General features: G+C 47.1%; 2 protein-coding genes across 2 annotated transcripts in view; one reads left to right on the top strand and one right to left on the bottom strand.

Moving 5' to 3' along the window:
• Positions 1–37: 37 nt before the first annotated feature.
• On the top strand, positions 38–11517 carry pop1 (POP1 homolog, ribonuclease P/MRP subunit). Its single transcript, XM_015974885.3, has 16 exons — positions 38–169; positions 333–453; positions 1076–1186; positions 1281–1456; positions 1545–1805; positions 1877–1964; positions 2069–2247; positions 2911–3179; positions 3257–3350; positions 3429–3537; positions 3605–3724; positions 7781–7902; positions 7968–8159; positions 9714–9868; positions 10017–10184; positions 10739–11517. The coding sequence occupies exons 2-16, from the start codon at positions 336–338 to the stop codon at positions 11331–11333; spliced, it is 2757 nt and encodes a 918-aa protein (XP_015830371.3). The 5' UTR covers positions 38–169; positions 333–335; the 3' UTR covers positions 11334–11517.
• Positions 11518–11851: 334 nt separating this feature from the next.
• The window catches only part of LOC107395490 (NIPA-like protein 2), a 46772-nt gene continuing 40656 nt past the window's right edge, over positions 11852–17967 (bottom strand). Inside the window, exons 6-11 of the mRNA XM_054740493.2 lie at positions 17058–17154; positions 16715–16850; positions 16456–16544; positions 12431–12494; positions 12257–12354; positions 11852–12175 (exon numbers count right to left, since the gene is read on the bottom strand). Of these exons, the coding sequence (XP_054596468.1) occupies positions 12069–12175; positions 12257–12354; positions 12431–12494; positions 16456–16544; positions 16715–16850; positions 17058–17154 (591 nt within the window). The 3' untranslated portion in view covers positions 11852–12068. The remainder of the gene's footprint in view (positions 12176–12256; positions 12355–12430; positions 12495–16455; positions 16545–16714; positions 16851–17057; positions 17155–17967) is intronic.

Here is a 17967-nt window from a genome sequence, read left to right as displayed (position 1 = left end):
GAAGCTCGGTCTGAAGACGAACGCTCATTGCGTTTGTACACTACATTTCCCATGAGCCTGTGAGACGGACTCGCATGAAGCAAACTCACATGGTAGCTAGCTAACAGAGAGAAGAGAGCGTCCAAGAAACGTGTTGCTAATCTTATTGGAAAACAGCGAGGCACTACTGGTATGAATAATTTATATGTACTTGTAGCTTAGACGTGTTTTATTTAAGGTTCGGTGTTACAACTTTGTACGAGGGTTTGTTGCTAGCATAACAGTCACCGTCTTGTATGTGTTTGTGGTTCCAGCTGTGGTGCTAAAACAGCGTTTCCTTCTTCTTTCTACAGAAAATGTCCGCAGCTAAAGCCAAAATGCGAGAGAAGAAGATGAGGAATCAGCCTGCCAGTGTTCAGTATCCCTCTGGGGTGAACGGGGAGGGCGGCTCCCAGAACAGAGGACATGGTTCAGGTAACCGGTCTGTGTGCAGGGCAGCAGCTAGCATGGTGGCTCAGAGAAGGGGCCACGGGTGTTCATCTTTATACCACATCTGTGCAACTCACGTTAAATATCCGTCCCAGGTCATCTAAAGCATCTCCAGATGGATAAGGGGGTAGAGGTGTTACTTTGGTTCAGAGCTGTCATCACCACATGCTTCACAAGCTGCCAGTCTAAACTTCTCAGTGTGACCTTTTCCCCAGAGCATTTTCTTGTATTTGTTGTTATTTACTGAGACACTTAGTTCTGTTTAGCTAAGTCAACTGTATCACTTACACCTCCCCAATGAATCGCCCAGACATTACAAATGCTCCTGAACTCAAGGGATGAGCCAGTGGTGTGATGCGTAGTTGCTTGCTCTGATGGTGCCCACACCCAGCTGATGTGCCCTAAGCTCACCCTGGTGGTGAGAAACTACAAGAATCAGACACGTGTGTACTCGTTTAGGCAGGAGAAGAAACCATCTTTAATCCAGCTCCTCTCAAGACAAAAGTCATGAGGCGCTTCACAAGAATAAAAATCATATGGGAAAAGTTAAGCTTTGTTCTAACTTGCTGGATGTGCTGACTCTGAAAGTTCTGGAAATTCTCAAAAGGTGGACATCCATCCTCTAAGGAGAGGAAGAAACCTGAAGACACTGGATGGGTTCGAGGACATCAGAGATATGGTGGTGGTTATTCTAAGGAGATGCCCAAGTACATCACTGGTGAAAGCAGAGCCCGACATACTCTTTCTAAGCTCCCACTGTACCGTGCTGCTGCTAAAACTAATGCATTTCGTCCATCTTTCTCTTTGTCAAGGTGGAGCTTTTGCCAGAGCCAGAGCCGCCGAGGTGAAGGCCATGCTGAGAGCCGTCAGCCAGACGGCGTGCAGCAGCCATGTTTTTCAGGCTCTGCCTAAACACATGAGGCGACGGGCCATGAGCCACAACACAAAGCGTCTGCCCCGCAGGCTGAGAGACGTGGCTGACAGAATGGTTTCTGACATTTCCTGTTTTCTGTTAGTTTTTCCTTTAAAAGCTGCCTTCCTAGACTAGACTACCCCTTCTGTTCCACCCACCACAGCGGGAGAAAAGCCTCCAGGCTGGCTCAAAGAAGAAGAAAGAACCGGCTAAAAGCAAAAGCCGAAAAGCTCGCCGACGGCACGGGAACCTGCTGCTGGACTTCAACCGACGCCAGAGGAAGAACATTTGGCTGGAGACGCACATTTGGCACGCCAAGCGCTTCCACATGGTTAAAAAGTGGGGCTACTGCCTCGGGGACAGACCCACGTATAAATGCTATCGGTCGTGCTACAGAGCCATGAGCAGCCACTGCCTCCTGCAGGTAGCTGTTGTCTTTTTTTGTTTCTGTAGTTAGTTTATGAAGGTATCGAGCCGTGTGAATCTGTCTACCAGGACCTGTCTTACTATTGCTGCATCGAGCTGAAGGGTGAAGAAGACGAGCTGTTGGCTGCTCTGTCACAGATGACCAGCAAGGAGGCGGGTAAGCACATCCTTCTGGGTTTTCTCTAACCACCTGTGGACCTGTGGTCTCAGCTTTCAGTGGTGATTTTTGTTGTGGAGTCACAAGCTGGAGTCTGTTTCCAGGTCCTACGTTTGCTGCAGCCTTGTGTCTGTCAGGGCGCAGACAGGTCAGTGTTACCATCTACAGGATAGGACAGTACCCCTGCCAGCCCCTGGGTCCCGTCACCGTACTCTGGAGACCCAAAACACCGGGGATCAGGGGGAGACAGCTGTGGATCTGGGCTCATCCCACCCTTAAGCAGGTACGGTGGGTTTTTAGGAGACAAAGGTTGTATTTGTGAGTCACAGTACAGCCTGGTTATTTCTCCATGATGTGTAGGGCTGCTGCTACACCAGCTTTAATTTGTGGAAACACCTGCCTTGTATGCTCCTCTCTCTTCCACCATCAGAACCACTCTTCTGGTTTGCAGAAGCTTTTTCTTCCTGTAAAAGCATGTGTGTAGGTCCCTGCTACTTCTTACTGTAACAACCACTGGGAACACTCTGATTGGTTTTCCTGTTGATGTCTGTTTTATTTCTTGTAGAATCACGTTGAAGCCAGGCTAGTGAACTCTTCGTTGCCCTAAAAGGTCTAACAACTAGCTGTGTGTCTATGAGCGATACCAGCCTTAAACGACCCGATGGTTTCTTCTGCTGCATGCACCTTGCTGTCTCTGTAGTTTAGTTTGTGTGCTACCACTCGTGATCTGATTTAGTTGTGAGTTTTACTGCATAGTTCCTTTTTGTTGATATAAACTAGACTTTTGGCCATTTTTGGGTCCTCGTTTGGCCTCTCTGGCGCAGATGCTGTAGCCTAAGTCGGCTCTGCAGCAGTAATATCTGGATTAAACAGAGCATAAAATCTCAGGGTTTATTTATTAGGATTCTTAAAGCTGTACAATAAGTGATTTCCATTCTGTGCCCAGGATCTTCTCCCAGAACTTCAAAGTGTATGCCGGTGTTGGGAGGCTGTGCCGCCCTCCATTGACCCCGAGGTCTTGTGTGGAAAGGAGAAAAGCGCTCCACATCCAAAGCCTGAAAACATCCTGGAAGCAAAGCTGAAACCTGGAGCCAAGAGGAAGAGGAGCTCTGTGGATGCCAGTGAGCCTCCTGTGAAGAAGATTTTGGGTGATGGGACCAGATTACCGGGAACTACAGTAACCTGGAAGTCCAGCTCCACCGGAATAGTTATCAAGTTAGTGATGGTTCAAGTTTCATTCAGACAGAAACAGAAAAGGCAAGACGTCATAAGTGTTTATAAATGTGCTGCAGTGACCTCACCATGGAGATTGTGCGCTATCGCCTGATTGGACCACAGTCCCACTCTGTGCTGACTGAAGCCCTTGAAGCAGCGACGGTCTGTAAGGTAAGCTGTGGGCTTTCAGCTGCAGCAGCTTCTGCAGCAGACTCTGGATGAATGTGCATTTTGTTCTATTCTTCTAAGGAAGTGGATAAGTCCTTGGGCTCTACCTTCTGGTGGCCTCAGCACTGCAGCGATGAGAGCAACATGCTTCTGCATCAGCAGCAAGCTGATGTCTTCCACACACTGAAAGGTCAGCCGCCCCCGTGTGTTTGCCAGCTTGTAGACTCAACTCACGCTTGTTTGTGTAATTCTGCCAGGCATCAGTTCAACCACAGAGCTCCCCCCCGGCACAGTGCTGGGGCTGACGGTGGATGACCCCAGGCTGACTTTACCAACAAAGAAGATGAAAGTGTTGCCCTGCGTGAGCCAGGCCCAAGGTACACCTTACAGGAGTGGGTTTCTCATCCCACATTATCCAGCTGAATATTAGAGCTACTCGGGAGCTGGTTTCAGTCTGGAGGTTGTTTCAGTGAGAACACATCTGGTTCTGTACTCCTGGGGGGGGCTCTGCCTGGCCATGCAGATGTTCCAGGTTCAAATCCTGGCAGGACCCAGTACTCCAGACACAACCTCAGGGACTGACAGCAGCTGACTGCTTGTATGTAACCTAGGGCTGCAACAACGAATCGATAAATTCGATGAAAATCGATTACTAAAAGCGTTGGCAACGAATTGCGTCATCGATTCGTTGTGTCGCACAACTCTCCCAAAAGCGCGCCCCCTTCCCGCCCGCCGTTGCGCACAGAGCAAGTCAGATCAGCGCGAGGGAGAGCCGGCAAATCAGCGCAAGGTTCACGCTGCTGCGAACCGGTTCCGCCCAAGGCCGGATTAACTGGGCAATTGCCCAGGGCCCACGAACTCTAAAGGGCCCAGGGCACGAGCACAAAACTGTATCTATAATTTCCCCTTCATGAGGACTATGGTGACCGTACGTTCCGTTTTCCCCGGACTTGTCCACTTTTCACTCTCTGTCCGGGCGTCCGGACTGCGGGTTCTTGTATTGATGAAAATGTCCGGCTTTTCATCCAGGAGCAGGGATCGAATTATGGGGGAGCTGTATATCCTACACATCCAGGGAGCCGGAAAAAAGTTTTCTATATTATATCATTTTTGGACTCTTGAGCAGAGAGTGGTACAGCGCGTTGTTGCGCAGCGCTCCAGGCAGCTGCTTCCAGCGCACGGTCCATTCTCAAAGTGGCGCAACCAAACAACTATAATTAGCACACGATCGTTCATGTCCACACATGTTCTCTATTTTCTGTCTTATTTGTGCCTGAAGCGCGCTACTGCGGAGCTCATCACCTGTGCTGTGGTGATGTCACCTCACGCAGCATCGAAAACGCGCTCTGCGCTTTGCGGTCAGGAGATCCCTTTGATCTGCTCAAAAGTAACTGATGAGGTGAAAAGGTAAGAATCCAGGCAACAGATTTTCTGGAGAGTTTATAGGAGATGCAGGAAGATGAGAGACAGACAGGACAGGAAAATAGTTAAATAAAAACAAGAAAACAAAACAAAGTGTTGAAAAGTAAAATGTAGGTAGATTTATCTCCACTACACGTTTTTACCAGTAAAAAACAATAAGTTAAACACATGTAATATTTATACATCTGATACAATTCAGATCACCTTCAAAACTCAGTCACACACCCAGGGCCGTTTCAAGACATTTTGGGGGCCAGGGCAAAATGCCCCCCCCCCCCCCACCACCACCACCATAACTGGGCTCCCCAGAAGCCTCTGTGTAATCCATACCCTCTCCAGTAGTGTTAGTTATACAGTGTTTATAAAAGCCCCTCAGACATTACTGACATGTTTTAATATTATCACATGAAAAACTAAATTATCAGACATGCTGTCTCATCTGCTGCTTTTCTAAACTTGCAAAAAGTAACAAAACCATGTGAAAGCCACTATTTGTGGATTCTCTGAAAGTTTCCATGGAGTGTGGGACAACTTATTTTTTCATTGATCCTATCGTCTAATCTCACAGCTGAAACAAGCATCCTTAATAATCTGTGCACAGGAAGCTTACCAATGCTGTAGTAAAACAAAAGGTATAATAATTTCTTATTAATAAAACCTTGTTGCAGCACTAAAGCAGAAAAATGAGATTTTGCATTAAATATGCAAAATATTTACATATGAATTGTTTTAGAGCCCTTTTATTGGCAGAATCTGATATTAATTTAGTTCTTACAAAAAATGGGTCCCAACATGGTTTGTGTGGCGTTTCCATAGTGTGATGTCATAGGCACAGATCCCCTGTCCTCTTGTTTGGAAATGGAAATATGGTCACCCTATATTAAACAAACTGTCCACCCGGGCTTTTGCGCTGCACAGAGACGCTTCGCTGCCTATGACTGAACGTCAGTTGAGAGTCAGTCTCATGCAGACTGACCAATGAAGAGAGGGCCTCAAGACCCTCTCCTCATTGGTCAGTCCACACGAGGTGGGTCAAAGGTTACTCTGGGCAGGTTACGTGTTGTCAGGCATTCCATTATTGAGTACATTTACTGCATATTACAGTAAAATATTCTGTATGTGACCACATTATGGTGATCCTCGGGTCGTGATGATGGAGCCCTTGAATATTGTTGCCCAGGGTACAACAAAGTGTTAATCTGGCCCTGGTTCCGCCGTCACATTCCCGCAGAAACTGGTTGATCACACCGGGGCCAGACTACTAGCATGTGGTTTTACAACCACAATGTCCTCAGAAGCAAAAACGCTTGCTGCAGGCGTGTTGTGTGAGAGTGCAGTTATATACTGGTTAATATATTTTTGGGTTCAGTTGCTTTCATGTGGCCTAATGTGAGTCTATTTGGGATCATTGGAATGATCAGCAGCATTTCTTGATGTGACTTTATGGCAGTTGCCCAGGGCATCATCACAAGGAGGATGGCATTCATTTACTTTTGTTTTATTTGGTATTTTTTCAGTCATTTTTGGAAATAGTGATTAATTTTGATTAATTCACAGCCAATGTTTAATTACATTTAAAAATTAGTTGTTTGACATCCCCAGTTATAATAAATGTCAACAGATGAGATCAAACAAAACAGATGAGAATTGCCCTTAAGCTGTTTAACTTGGACCAAGCATTTTAGGTCACAGATAGATGTAGCTTAGGGTCTCTGTCTATACACCTTATGAGACAATTTAGGTGATGGCATGTTGTTTTTCTGCTATTGAACTGTTTTCTAATAATGTTGTGTTAAATAAAGTGAAGGAAGGAGAGAAATAACGTTTCCCTAGCAGTTTTAAAAAAATTTCCCCATGTAATCCGATTAATCGATTAATCGTGTCGAGACCCCATCCGATTCATCGATTATCCAAATAATCGTTTGTTGCAGCCCTAATGTAACCCAAAGGAGCTGTTCATCAGAGAGGGCTTTTAAGATCTTCATTTCTTACTGAAACTCGGCTAATTTTGAGCCTTTTCATGAAACGGGTGTGTGTCTACCACACAACACCCAGGATGTGGTGGTGGATGTCTTACTGTCGTCTTTAAGGACAAACTTGTGGCCCTTTTTCTAAATCTGAACGTCAGGTCATCAAAGTAGGGTTACGACATGGATTTGAATGTGCCCACCTCCAGAACGGAACATCCAGTCTGTTACCTTACGGTTCCTGGTTTTATGTGGAACTGTTTCTCTTTACTGCTCCCCAGCCCCCCTAAGACACAACTGAGAGGGTTAGGGTTAACCGGACACGGAGAAGTTTACAGGAGAGGGTCGAAGAGAAATGGAAGATCTACTTGATTTTTTTTTTTCATGATGATGAATTCAACTGGGAGGAAGTCTTGGTTCATTTTAAGTAGCTTGGTTCCCATCTGATCCTCCAGAGACACCAGGACATGAGGAGATAATAAAAGTCCCACAGGGCAGGTTAGTGAAGGAGATCATCAACTGGGTGATTTAATCCTAATCCAGCCCACAGCACTTTAAAACAACCTCTCATTATTGGAAGTTCGAGATTTCTAATGTTTTATCATTTTCTCCATCAAACAGAACGTTTCATTTCTTACACCTTTGATTTGCTGCATGAATGTGTGACTGAAGCAGCTCAGAAGCACAAAGCTGCTGAATTATGGATTCATGAACACAAGTGAAGGACTTGAGTTGGATGTGTCCTGCAGGGTGAGTTTGTTAGGGTAGCAGCCGGAGATGTTGGGTGAGGAAATGCTTTAGATCTTCTAGAATGTTTAAAAGGGTTTGTGTCCTCAGGGCTGTTGTCCTTTTGGGGGCGGAGTCTTGTGTCTTCTCATATCCTCCATTTATCAAGGAAAACAATCCATCTGAAATCATCTTGATGCATATTGGATGGAGTGGTTGACCTGTTGGTCGTAATCCATTCGTGAGACTAGTGAAGATTCACACCTCTAGTGCTCCGATACGTACGAACACAAAAACACGACGTGTGTGTGTCTTCAGAGGCTGATGAGGACAAAAGGAAGGAGCTGATCTTACGAGGTGTCCCAGAACAGTGCTGTCAGAGTTCCTTGTGGGAGGAGTCTGTCCGTGATGATGTCACTGAGAACAAGATACCTGAGCAGGTAACATCAGAAGCGTCCTAACCATGTGCTGGTGTGCTCCTACCTGAAATGTCTCGTATCTAAAGGCATTGAACAGGATGAAGAGTGAGATGCTGGTGCCAGGCTCCAGGCTGAGCCCCACCCCCCCACAAGGCAGAGTCCCCGTTTTACTGGTCCACCAGCCTGGCAAGCAGGTGGGGCAGGAGATGAGCTCCTGGGGAGCTGGATGGGACCTGCTCCTTCCTAAAGGCTGGGGTATGGCCTTCTGGATCCCACTGGTAGGTCCCACTAACCAGATGTCCCAAGACGTCCTACGTGATTGTGTTTTCTCCTAGTCAGGAGTCGAGGAGCTGTGACTAGGTGGTGTTCTTTAAGCTGACTCAACATATTTTCAACAGTTGATGTTTTTCTCCATTCATAAAAATAAGTCATTGCTATGAAGTAATGAAAAAGAAGCAGTCTGCATTAGTTTTAAGCTGAGTAGAAATGTCAGGTGTTTTAGATTAAATCTATGAGTCTTCAGCAGTGGCTTCCAGGGTTGGACCATTTGTAGTTTTTCCCACCACCAGTCAGTCCGATAAATGGTGATGGGCGATGAAATCGTACACGTGACGTCATGATGCACGGACTGATTTGCAAACGCTGGTATGTTTTATGGAAGTGCAGCGCGTGTGCTTGCTGGAAGAGAAAGTTAGACCTTTCATTTAGTTCAGTTTGCAGTTTGGTAGCGTGACGTGTGAACGGCCCGTTTCCCTGCGGGGCCCGCCGTTGTGGGGTTTTATTTAAGCAGGCTAGCGGGATTCTTGATGAGCGAGCAGGAAATGAATCCCTGCTGCATTTAGACGCAGCAGAAGTCACATGATCCACTTATCCCCGTCGCGTAAACTATATTAATGTTTAGTGTAAACAAGCTGAGCAGAGTGTCCCATATAAACGATTTCAGTTAAAGTAGGAACATCTGACCCGAACGCACATCCCTCCTGCTCCGCCCACCTGCAGCTTGTGTGTAATCAGATGTCTGTAGGGAGCTTGCTGAGGAGGTCACGGTGTTCTGGCCTTTTGCTTTCAGGCTCATGGATGGATCCGCGCTCCGCTGACACACTTGTAGCAGGTGCTGAATAACGACGAGCTATTTTCTCCAAATGAAATAACCAGAAGGGTTTGCACTTTTCGCTCGACACCGCGCTGTTGTGTCGACGTTGAGTGCGTCACAGATGCTCTCCGAGCTCCTCAGCGTGCCGCTTGTGCACCCCGGCGGCGAGAGGCGGAGAAAGTGAGAGAGAATGCTCGGATGCCCTGATGGATGTTTTCCTGATTGTACCTCCGAGATGTTCTCTGAGCGTAATGTGTAAAGTATCTGTCGTTAACAAACTAACTCACAGACAAACAAATAACCGTAACGCTCAGCCCCTCTCTCTCATATGTATTCTATTCTGTAGAACACCTTAGAGGTTTCTTCAGGTCTGACTTTTGTCACAGTCCTTCAGTGTTTCAGATCAACAGCATAAATAGAGTAAATACAAGAGATGGTGTCACATGATTTAATTAGTGAAAGAAACGCTGTCCAAACCAAACTAGGCCAGCGAGAACTGAAACATCACAGCAGCAGTCAGACATGGTGGTGGCAGTGTGATGGTCTGGAGCTGCTGTGCGTCACAGCTGCAAAGTAGCAGAACACCCTGAAGGAGAACGTTTGACCCTAAACGAGCCGTTCCTGCTGGAGAACCCTGCTCCATGGTGATGGGAGACCCTCACACGGAGCCAAACTGGTTTAGATGGATTCTGTTTATTAAATGATGCTGGAGCTGAAAATCCAATTGTCCCCCCTGCAGGTGTACAGAGGAGTCCGGGTGGCAGGGCTCCACATGGGTCTGAAGCACTCTCACAGTAAAGCAGCTCCCATCTTTCCACATGACTTTCCTGACTGTCCTGCAGGAATCCGTTTTCAGGAGGAGCAGGAAGCAGAGTTCCTGGACAAATTTAAAAGGTCAGCCGAGGACAGAGTGGGCTAGGGTTAGTTGGCCTTACCCAGACCTGACTGTGGGGTTAGGTTTATCTAGATCATTTCCATAGAGTCTCTTGGTGGGGTTTCCCCGTCGGTTTGACAAGGTATGATTCTCTAACCTCTCCCCCAGGCATCCGCCAGCCAAAAGGACCAATTACATTAAACATGGCTGCCTGGCTCCCTTCCGTTGCCCTTGGCAACAGCTGGCAGAGGAGTGGGAGCACCTCACTAGGGGAGGTGGAGATGAGCCGGCCGAGATGTCTGTGGCGAAGCCTCTGAGCCTCTTTATCGTTCTCAGGTAACGGTTTGTCTTTGTTCTGGTTTTATTTTACTCTCTCCAACACCCGAGTCACACCCCAGCAGCTGGAGCGCTTTCACATCTGGCTGGTAGCCTCTGAGGTCCGGCTGGTGCTGAGGTGACCCTGCACACCCGCTGGGGCTGATTGGCTGGCTGAAATTCATGCCTACCTTTAGAGAGAACCTCCGATCTGCCAGCGGGGCTTCCTCATGCTGGGTGCTGTGGAGGAAACATCTGCTCTGACTGCAGCAGCACAAGAGCCTCCACAGCACCACAGACCTCAGGCGACCTTGGTCACTTGAGGATCTCTGCGTTCTTGAGAAGGCTGTTCCCATCCAGGCCGGAACCCACATTGCCTAGACCGGGCCGGCCCAGATGTGAAAGCAGCATTAGTCCTTGTGTTCAGACCCAGGACTACAGTCACCACCACCACCCTCTCTTCATGTCCCTGATGAGTCATGTCAGTGACCACCAGGAGCTGCTCCTGCAGAAGTCACCTCCCCATCAGGAGGCTCAACACCTACTCTAAGTTTGCTGTTTTATTTCTCTCCCAGGAACAGGAAGTCTCTGAGGCTTCTCTCTGGTTGGTGCAGACCAACCACCTCCACAGGAAGGAGGCTGAACCGTGAGCTCCTGCCTCTCAGCCAGTCGGCCGTCACTTCTTTTCTCTCAGCTCATGGGATGAGTCTGGTGTGGGTGCGCCTGTCGCTGCTGTCCAAGGGAAGACCGGAGCTCCATTCCATGGTGTGTGTGCCAACTGCAGAAGATCTGAAGCTGCTGGGCAAGCACCAAGACCTCCAGGAGCCCCCACACAGGGACCACTTCAAAAGCAGAATCAAACCACAGAAAAAAAGCTTGAAGAGTGACGATCCAGAGCCCCGCTCTACGCCTGACTCAGACCTCATCTTCGGACTTTGGCCGGATCCTCTACCCAGCGTGACGTCCCACTGTTCCCGCGTGACCCTGGGCTGGACCACTCAGGGGGACTTCTCTCTGTGTGCAGGCCATGGGGAGGCTCTGGGCTTCGTCAGTGTCCCGGGTCTCCTGAACACCCTCCTGAAGCAGGCGGGGGAACACCGAGGAACGCTGCTTCTGCGCAATCCCGGCTCCCTGCACTACCGCTTTGCTAAGGTCAACGTTGAGGTGTGATAAAGCAGGGTTAGGGTTATTCTGCTGCTGATGGAAACACACATAGGCTTTTGCTTTCAAAACTTTGCAATCATGCAGATTTGCTTTCCACTGAGAAGTCACGGGGAGACATTTTTAAATGATGCTCGTCTGCTTCGGATCCTCAGTGTTGCTTTTTCTGAACAAATAAAGAACATTTGGTGAACGTGTCTGTTGCTCCTGAAAGCATCCAGCAGCGGTCTGTGTTGAGCTGTGGTTTCCCACACATCCCATAATGTGTAGGTGGCAGATAGTGTTTGTTGCTTGGCAACACTACAGATGGGCGGTGCAGCCACACACTAAGATGAGTTAGGAGACGAGCGTTCGTGGACTTGAAGGACAAATGTGAAGTTGGAGTGTTAGTGGCTCTGAACAGGTTAGACAGTCCTGCAGACCTTTAGTCGTTTTAAGTGAAGTGGATCTAAGACCAGATCAACAGTGTCCCTGTCTGACCTGTAGGGGGCAGTAGTCTTCTACATGAGGACAGAGACCTCACCACCTTCTGCACTCAGACCAGTTTATTCTGTCAGATTAAAACGTAACCTTGTCCTAAAAATACAAGTTTTTGATTCTGCAGTTTCATCTGGAGGAGATGAGTCTTCTGTTCCCTCATGAGGAGAGTTAACCAGGTAGAGACCAGAAAACACGTCTGTCTCTATACCACTCTGCTGGACCAGAGCTAAAGCAGCAGCAGCAGCCCGACAGGCGCAGCTGGTCCTAGGGATCGTCTGTTTGGCCGGCTCTGTTGCACAGGAGGTTGGCCCCCAGCGATCCGCATGTCCGAGTCTTAGCCTCCGGCTGCACTTGGTCCGTGTGACTTCTCCCTGTGAACACGGACAGCACGGCTCATTAAACAGACCCACTTCCAGGTGGCTGTCCACCAACAGCAGAACAACAAAACCTACCTGGAACTCTGTCCATGCAGATAAAATTCTGACTTAGCTGCTTTACCTTGGGTCTGTTTTGAGCTATCAGGAAAACTCCAACAAAGGACAGGAGACAGCTGGAGGACATCCAGGGACAATCATCACCACCATGCACAGATTTAATTAGGAGCTGCAGGGAGGGAGGGGACTTACCCAAATAAGAACATAAATATATTCAGTAAAGCCAAGCCCTCAAATTCCTGGTAGAAAACGATCCCTGCAACACAAAACAGCGCATTAATAAAAGGCTTTTAGGTCTGGAGTAGCAACCCGTTTGGGTCGGGGTACGTAGGTCCAGGTCAGAAGCTTTTGTTCACATTGCCCTTCACAGATTCTAACAAAGTTCATTCAAAGGGTCAGAGCTGGTCCTTCTAGGCCTCTGTAGTTCACCCTGGCTGATGGAGCTCGGTCTTCATCAACATTTGGAGGGTTAGGGTTTGTCCTCTAGTTAGGATGCCTCCTGGTGAGGTTTTCTGGGCACGTCCAACCTGGAGGAGACCCAAAGGAAGAACCAGGACATGCTGGAGGGACTATGTCTCTCAGCTGGCCTGGGAACGATGCCTCATTAGAGAAAAGGAATTCCTCCAGCGGTCCAATCCCTGGAGCTGTAGCAGAACACCAGTCTGTCCCTGATGGTTTTCCGAGAGAGAAGTGGCTGCTTCTCGACTCCAGGCCATCGGGTCTGAGGTGGTCCGATGAGGACACTACGGTAATCCTAACATGAACTGAAAAAGGTGTGGATAGTTTACCTCCAAGTCACTGCGGAGAAGAAAGTCTAACTTTAGCTAAAAAGCACCGGCCCTAATCACAGCTGGAGGCCCCGAAGAGGAACAACTCATCTAGGGAAACAGCCGGTGTCTAACATCATGGGAGCAGGTCCCAGGAAATACGGGCGAGTAGGTTCTGACGGGAGATCACGGAGCCCAAGAGGAGCTTATGCGATCACTCTTCCATCATAAAGACCGAAGCAGTGAGGTTTGGGACAATCACATTTGTGTCGTTCAGCCAGAGCCGTCTTCTCTGGATTTAACCCAACACAGAACAGAACTCTGTGCTCTGCTCTATCCAGATGATCAGCTGCAGCCGCTGGCAGGTTGAATCAAAAACACTAATCTTGAGAGAAATCCACCCACAAATGTTCTTCCTCCGCTGATATAATACATCTGCAATTTGTTGCTCTGCTGAGTCAATTGTGTGTTATGTGCGTGGGCAGATGGAGCGATAGTAATACAAAGCTCTTTCACACAAGGTGAGAAACTCCCAACACCACATCTTGTGCTTCTTCTGTGATCGCATTCCAGAGGGATTGTGGGAAATCGGCTACCCTGAAGGCACGTTTCACTCAGAAAACCAGCAGCTTCAGCTGATCGGGATGGTAGCGACATCGGTCAGCGTCGACTGACTCGTTACTGTCCTAATGACAATCCTTCCATCTTAGATTACGGTGACACCATTTATAGGACTGCTTCTAAAAACTTCTTCATAAACTCAATGCCATTTATCACTCAGCAACCCGTTTGGTCACTGGTGCCCCTTTCACTACTCATCATTGTGATCTGTACTCACTTTTTAACTGGTGATCCCTCCATTCCTGCAGGATGTTAGATTACCCTAACCCATCATATCTTCTCTCATTACTCAGTCCCAACAACCAGCACCATTTAGGTTCCAGTAACTTCATCTCTGTGGTTATTCCCAAAGCTCGCACCTCCTTTGGCCTCTCCTCATTCCAGTTTGCTGCTTCCCACGACTGGAATGAGCTGCAGAAACCACTGAAGCTCACTGCCTACTGTAGCGTCATGAAGGAACTGTTTTCTGACCTAAAGGTCCTTTCTCCTCAGGAAGAACTAATCTCCTTCAGATATGCTCAAGGCCTTTTGATGCCCCTGCATCTAAACTGTTTTAACCAGCTATTTGCCCCCCCCCCCCCCTACAGCTCAAGAGAAGAAAGAAGACCAAAAACTCTTTCTCTATTAAATAATGATCAAATACCTGTGTTAGTCCAAAGAATCATGTAAAACTCAATGTTAACTCAATCTGTGAAATGAGAATATTAATTACTTGATATTAGAATCCTATGATAGTATTTTAATAAGTAATATAACTTTTAAACTACACACTAGACTGATTACACGTAATGTTAATCACATGACACATTCCTTTGTCTCTCCAATCAGCTTTCCTTTCTGACGTGTGGCGTGATGTGTGAGGTGTAAAACTAATTCCCACGTCATCCTTAGTTCAGTTCAAACGTTCTAGAGTTGCGAGCCAGCCACTCATAACTTTTTAACCACAAAGAACCTAACGCTAAGCTGGAAAATAAACCTGTTGCAAGCTCCACCTGAAGCAACGCTCCTTCAGCGTAAAAGCTGAACTCGCTGACGCTGTCAACCAACTGCCGCTTACCTGGAGGCAATCCCAAGACTAGTCTGTCATACCGTACGCTGTTTCATCGGTTTCGGTACCAAATGGGGGTCAGAGGACCTGGCATTCTGGATCTACATGGAGGTCTCCATCAAGGGTATGTAGAACGGCAAGATAGCGTCTGAATGTGGTTTTTGAAACTCCAACTATAGTTTAGAGCAAACCATTCTGGAAACGAGAGTTCTGATAACAACACTCCACATTTACACCATCCATCTTGCCTCATTCACAACTAGATCCATTCATCACAGAGTGTTTAAAGTTAGAGTTAGCCTTGTTTTAAATTGTTTAGAAATAAATCTTCTTAAACTTTTAAACTTGTCTCTCCCTCTCTTTTTGACTCTGGGTTATTACGAAGTGTTACCTAATCCCTGCAATAAAAAGTTCCGATCTTCTGTTTACAGGTAGTATTCAAAGATACATCAAATTGATTCCATATTTTCTATGGAATCTCACCTTTGATGGTTTCCTACATAAGATGTAACTATTGATACTCTACACTACATTCCATTATCTACCTTCAATAATTCAAGGTGATCAGTAGTTTCTGATCAATGCTCCTGCTTCTGAGTATTAAAGACTGTTTTAGTCTGTTCTGATTGCTTGTACATATTATATATGAGAACAGTCCTTTGTCTTTATGTCTAATTGATTTTTATCTTGTATGATTTTATCTTACCTGTTGTTCTTTGGTGTAAAGCTAACTACGTGTCTATTGCTGCTGCCTCTGGGCCAGATCGTCGTCGTAAATGAGACCGAGTTCTCAGTCCACTCATCTGGTAAAATAAAGGTAAATACTGGAAACGGTGACATGATGGCACAAGTGTGAGAGACAAGAGGAGCCCCTCCTCCACCAGAGGGGTTAGAAAAGTGCTTTTCTTCTGAACTAAACTGCTTCAAAAATCCTTTTTTGTAGTTTTCTTATAATCTGTAATCTGAGCCTGAGGAAAGGTTCGCTCCCGACATCGGGTAAATGTTTGGACCGAGTTTTATTCTGTAAAATGGATTATGTTGAGATAAAATATAATTCACACACATGAAGTAGGATTCCCAATCGGCACGTTTTATTATTTCTTTGACTTTTAATTTCACTGAGTGCAAACATGGGAAACGAACATGTTACGCGTGTTTCTGGTATAAATTAGAGCAAAAACCAAGCGACGTCCACTTGTGGAAAACATCAATTCTGAATGTTTCTCATTAAGCTTAGGACATTGAGTGTTTTATGCGAGAGGGCTCAACACGGTCTTCGCTGTTCAACAACGTGTGATCAGTGTCCATCAAACCCCAGAGTTGTTAAATGATGTCCTAGCTATCCGGCACTAGCCCGCTTTAGGAAAGTCTTCAGTCTCCAAAAGGTTGGACACCCCTGCGTTACAGTAATCACGTGCTTCTAACCCCAACCCTAGGGTCAGAATAGGCATAATAATCCCACCGTGTGAACCGGGCTTCAGCGGCTCAGGGTCACCCCGTTCACACCGACTGACGAGGATCTTCGGTCCCTTCATCCAAAGTTGGGGAAAACCGTTTTAACTGCATCATTTTGACGATGAAATGTTGCCTCTAGTTAGAGCTGGTTAGGTTTCCCTACTCAAACATTTAAATGGCCTGTACTATAACCAACCCAAGGTGCTTTACAGCACAATCAGTCATCCTCCCATTCACACACAGTTTGGGACTTTCAGCCAAAGATGAATGCTTGATGGCAAACACCGTTGGGTTAGCTCAGACAGAACAGGGTGGGGGTTAAATACCTGCCACGACAGCACTCGCCGTGAAGAACACAAAGTTGATAGGAACCACCTCTGTAGCATCAAACATTTTCATTGCCTGATTGAGAAATCTGAAAAAGAGAAAGAGATTCAAAAGACAAGCTGGTGACAGAAGAAGCCCTGTGGATGTGCTGCAGATGAGTTTAAAGCTTCCAGTGGCAACAAAGCAAGTTTACTCAAACAAGCCAGTGAATTAAAGAGCGGAAGTACACAAAGGCTGAGGGAGAAAACCTTGACTAACTTGATCTGGAATGCGCAGGAGGTCACCATGACGACGAGCATGACGTAGAAGATGGGGTAGATGAGCTGCAGCTGGCCCTTTATGGTCTCTGTGATCATCCCCGACACGGCTTTGACGGAGATGACTGTGAGAGAAGCTGCAACAACATCCAAACTACTTACAGGAGGGAAGAATGTCCCCTCCTGCTTTTCAAAGTTGAGTAGGAGTTTTTATATGCATCTCTTAACAGTAATGGTAGCAGAGGGCCATTTTGGTAGCCTGGCAACAAGACAACCTCTGACTACCTAAAATAGCTAAATCCGTAACCTCTGCCCCGTTTCAGGCAGCTTCCGCCTGTTCTTACCGAGCAGGGCCACCAGCAGCATCACAACAATGATGTGCTTCACGTTTCTCCTCTTGTACAGATAGAGCAGGAAGCAAAAGACGACGACCTCTAGAAACTGTTGAGAGAGGAGAGCAGAGGAGGATTTGATGAGTCATTCATGAGGATTCTGGTCCAAAAACATTCTCCCTGAATCTCGTCTGCATGAAGCCAGCACATCTTAACAGAAGCAAGTGAATTATAAAGGAATCAAAATAAAGGAGAACCCAAGGCTGAGCCCAACAGCACTAAGTCATTCAAAGATCTCTAAACATCTCACAGCTCAGCTGGAGAGCAGGAAACAAGGGCATGCTGACCTTTAAACAGCATCCTGGTGTGGTAAGTGGAACAAAGGGCTAAAAGTTCTAAAGTGTGGGAACGGATTACCGAGAACCTAGCTCATATGCAGGCATCACTGCAGATGACGCCAAACAGACCCAACGATCTATAAACTGGCTCCGTTCATCCCACACTCACGGAGATCGCTGCTCTGCCAGCAGGACGTTCTCCAGTTAACATCGTCTTCATCTATTTGCCTGCATGAACATTTTTCATGCTGGTGCTGTTTTTGGTGGCGTTTGCGCGCGCGCGTGTGTGTGTGTGTGTGTGTGTGTGTGTGTGTGTGGAAAAAGAGGTTTAAGAATGGAAAAGTTAGTCCCATAGTCATCATCACACGCTGATGACATTCATCTCCACATCTGACCCATCATCATGGAGCTGCAGCTGTGGCCGCGCTCTGGAACCATCTGGTGGTCTAACCCCCCAAGTCCCATTGTTAAAGCCTTTGGTATGACCCGACCAAGTCCCAGGACGGGGACACTACCACTAGGTCACTGAGCTGAGAGGAGTCTGGCTGAGGAAAATGTTGAACAAAGATGTTTCTGTTCCTACT

Source organism: Nothobranchius furzeri, chromosome 5 (assembly GCF_043380555.1).
Source record: "Nothobranchius furzeri strain GRZ-AD chromosome 5, NfurGRZ-RIMD1, whole genome shotgun sequence".
Classification (NCBI taxonomy): Eukaryota; Metazoa; Chordata; class Actinopteri; order Cyprinodontiformes; family Nothobranchiidae; genus Nothobranchius; species Nothobranchius furzeri.
Note: the sequence above shows the minus strand (reverse complement) of the source record. Positions and strands in the feature narration are given on the sequence as shown.

Bases quoted from the DNA above. Each gene is read 5' to 3' on its own strand.
- pop1 (XM_015974885.3), top strand. From the start codon at position 336: ATGTCCGCAGCTAAAGCCAAAATGCGAGAGAAGAAGATGAGGAATCAG. The intron at 1,457-1,544 runs GTTTCTGACATT...CACCCACCACAG, and splicing joins GAGACGTGGCTGACAGAATG to CGGGAGAAAAGCCTCCAGGC. The intron at 2,248-2,910 runs GTACGGTGGGTT...TTCTGTGCCCAG, and splicing joins CTCATCCCACCCTTAAGCAG to GATCTTCTCCCAGAACTTCA.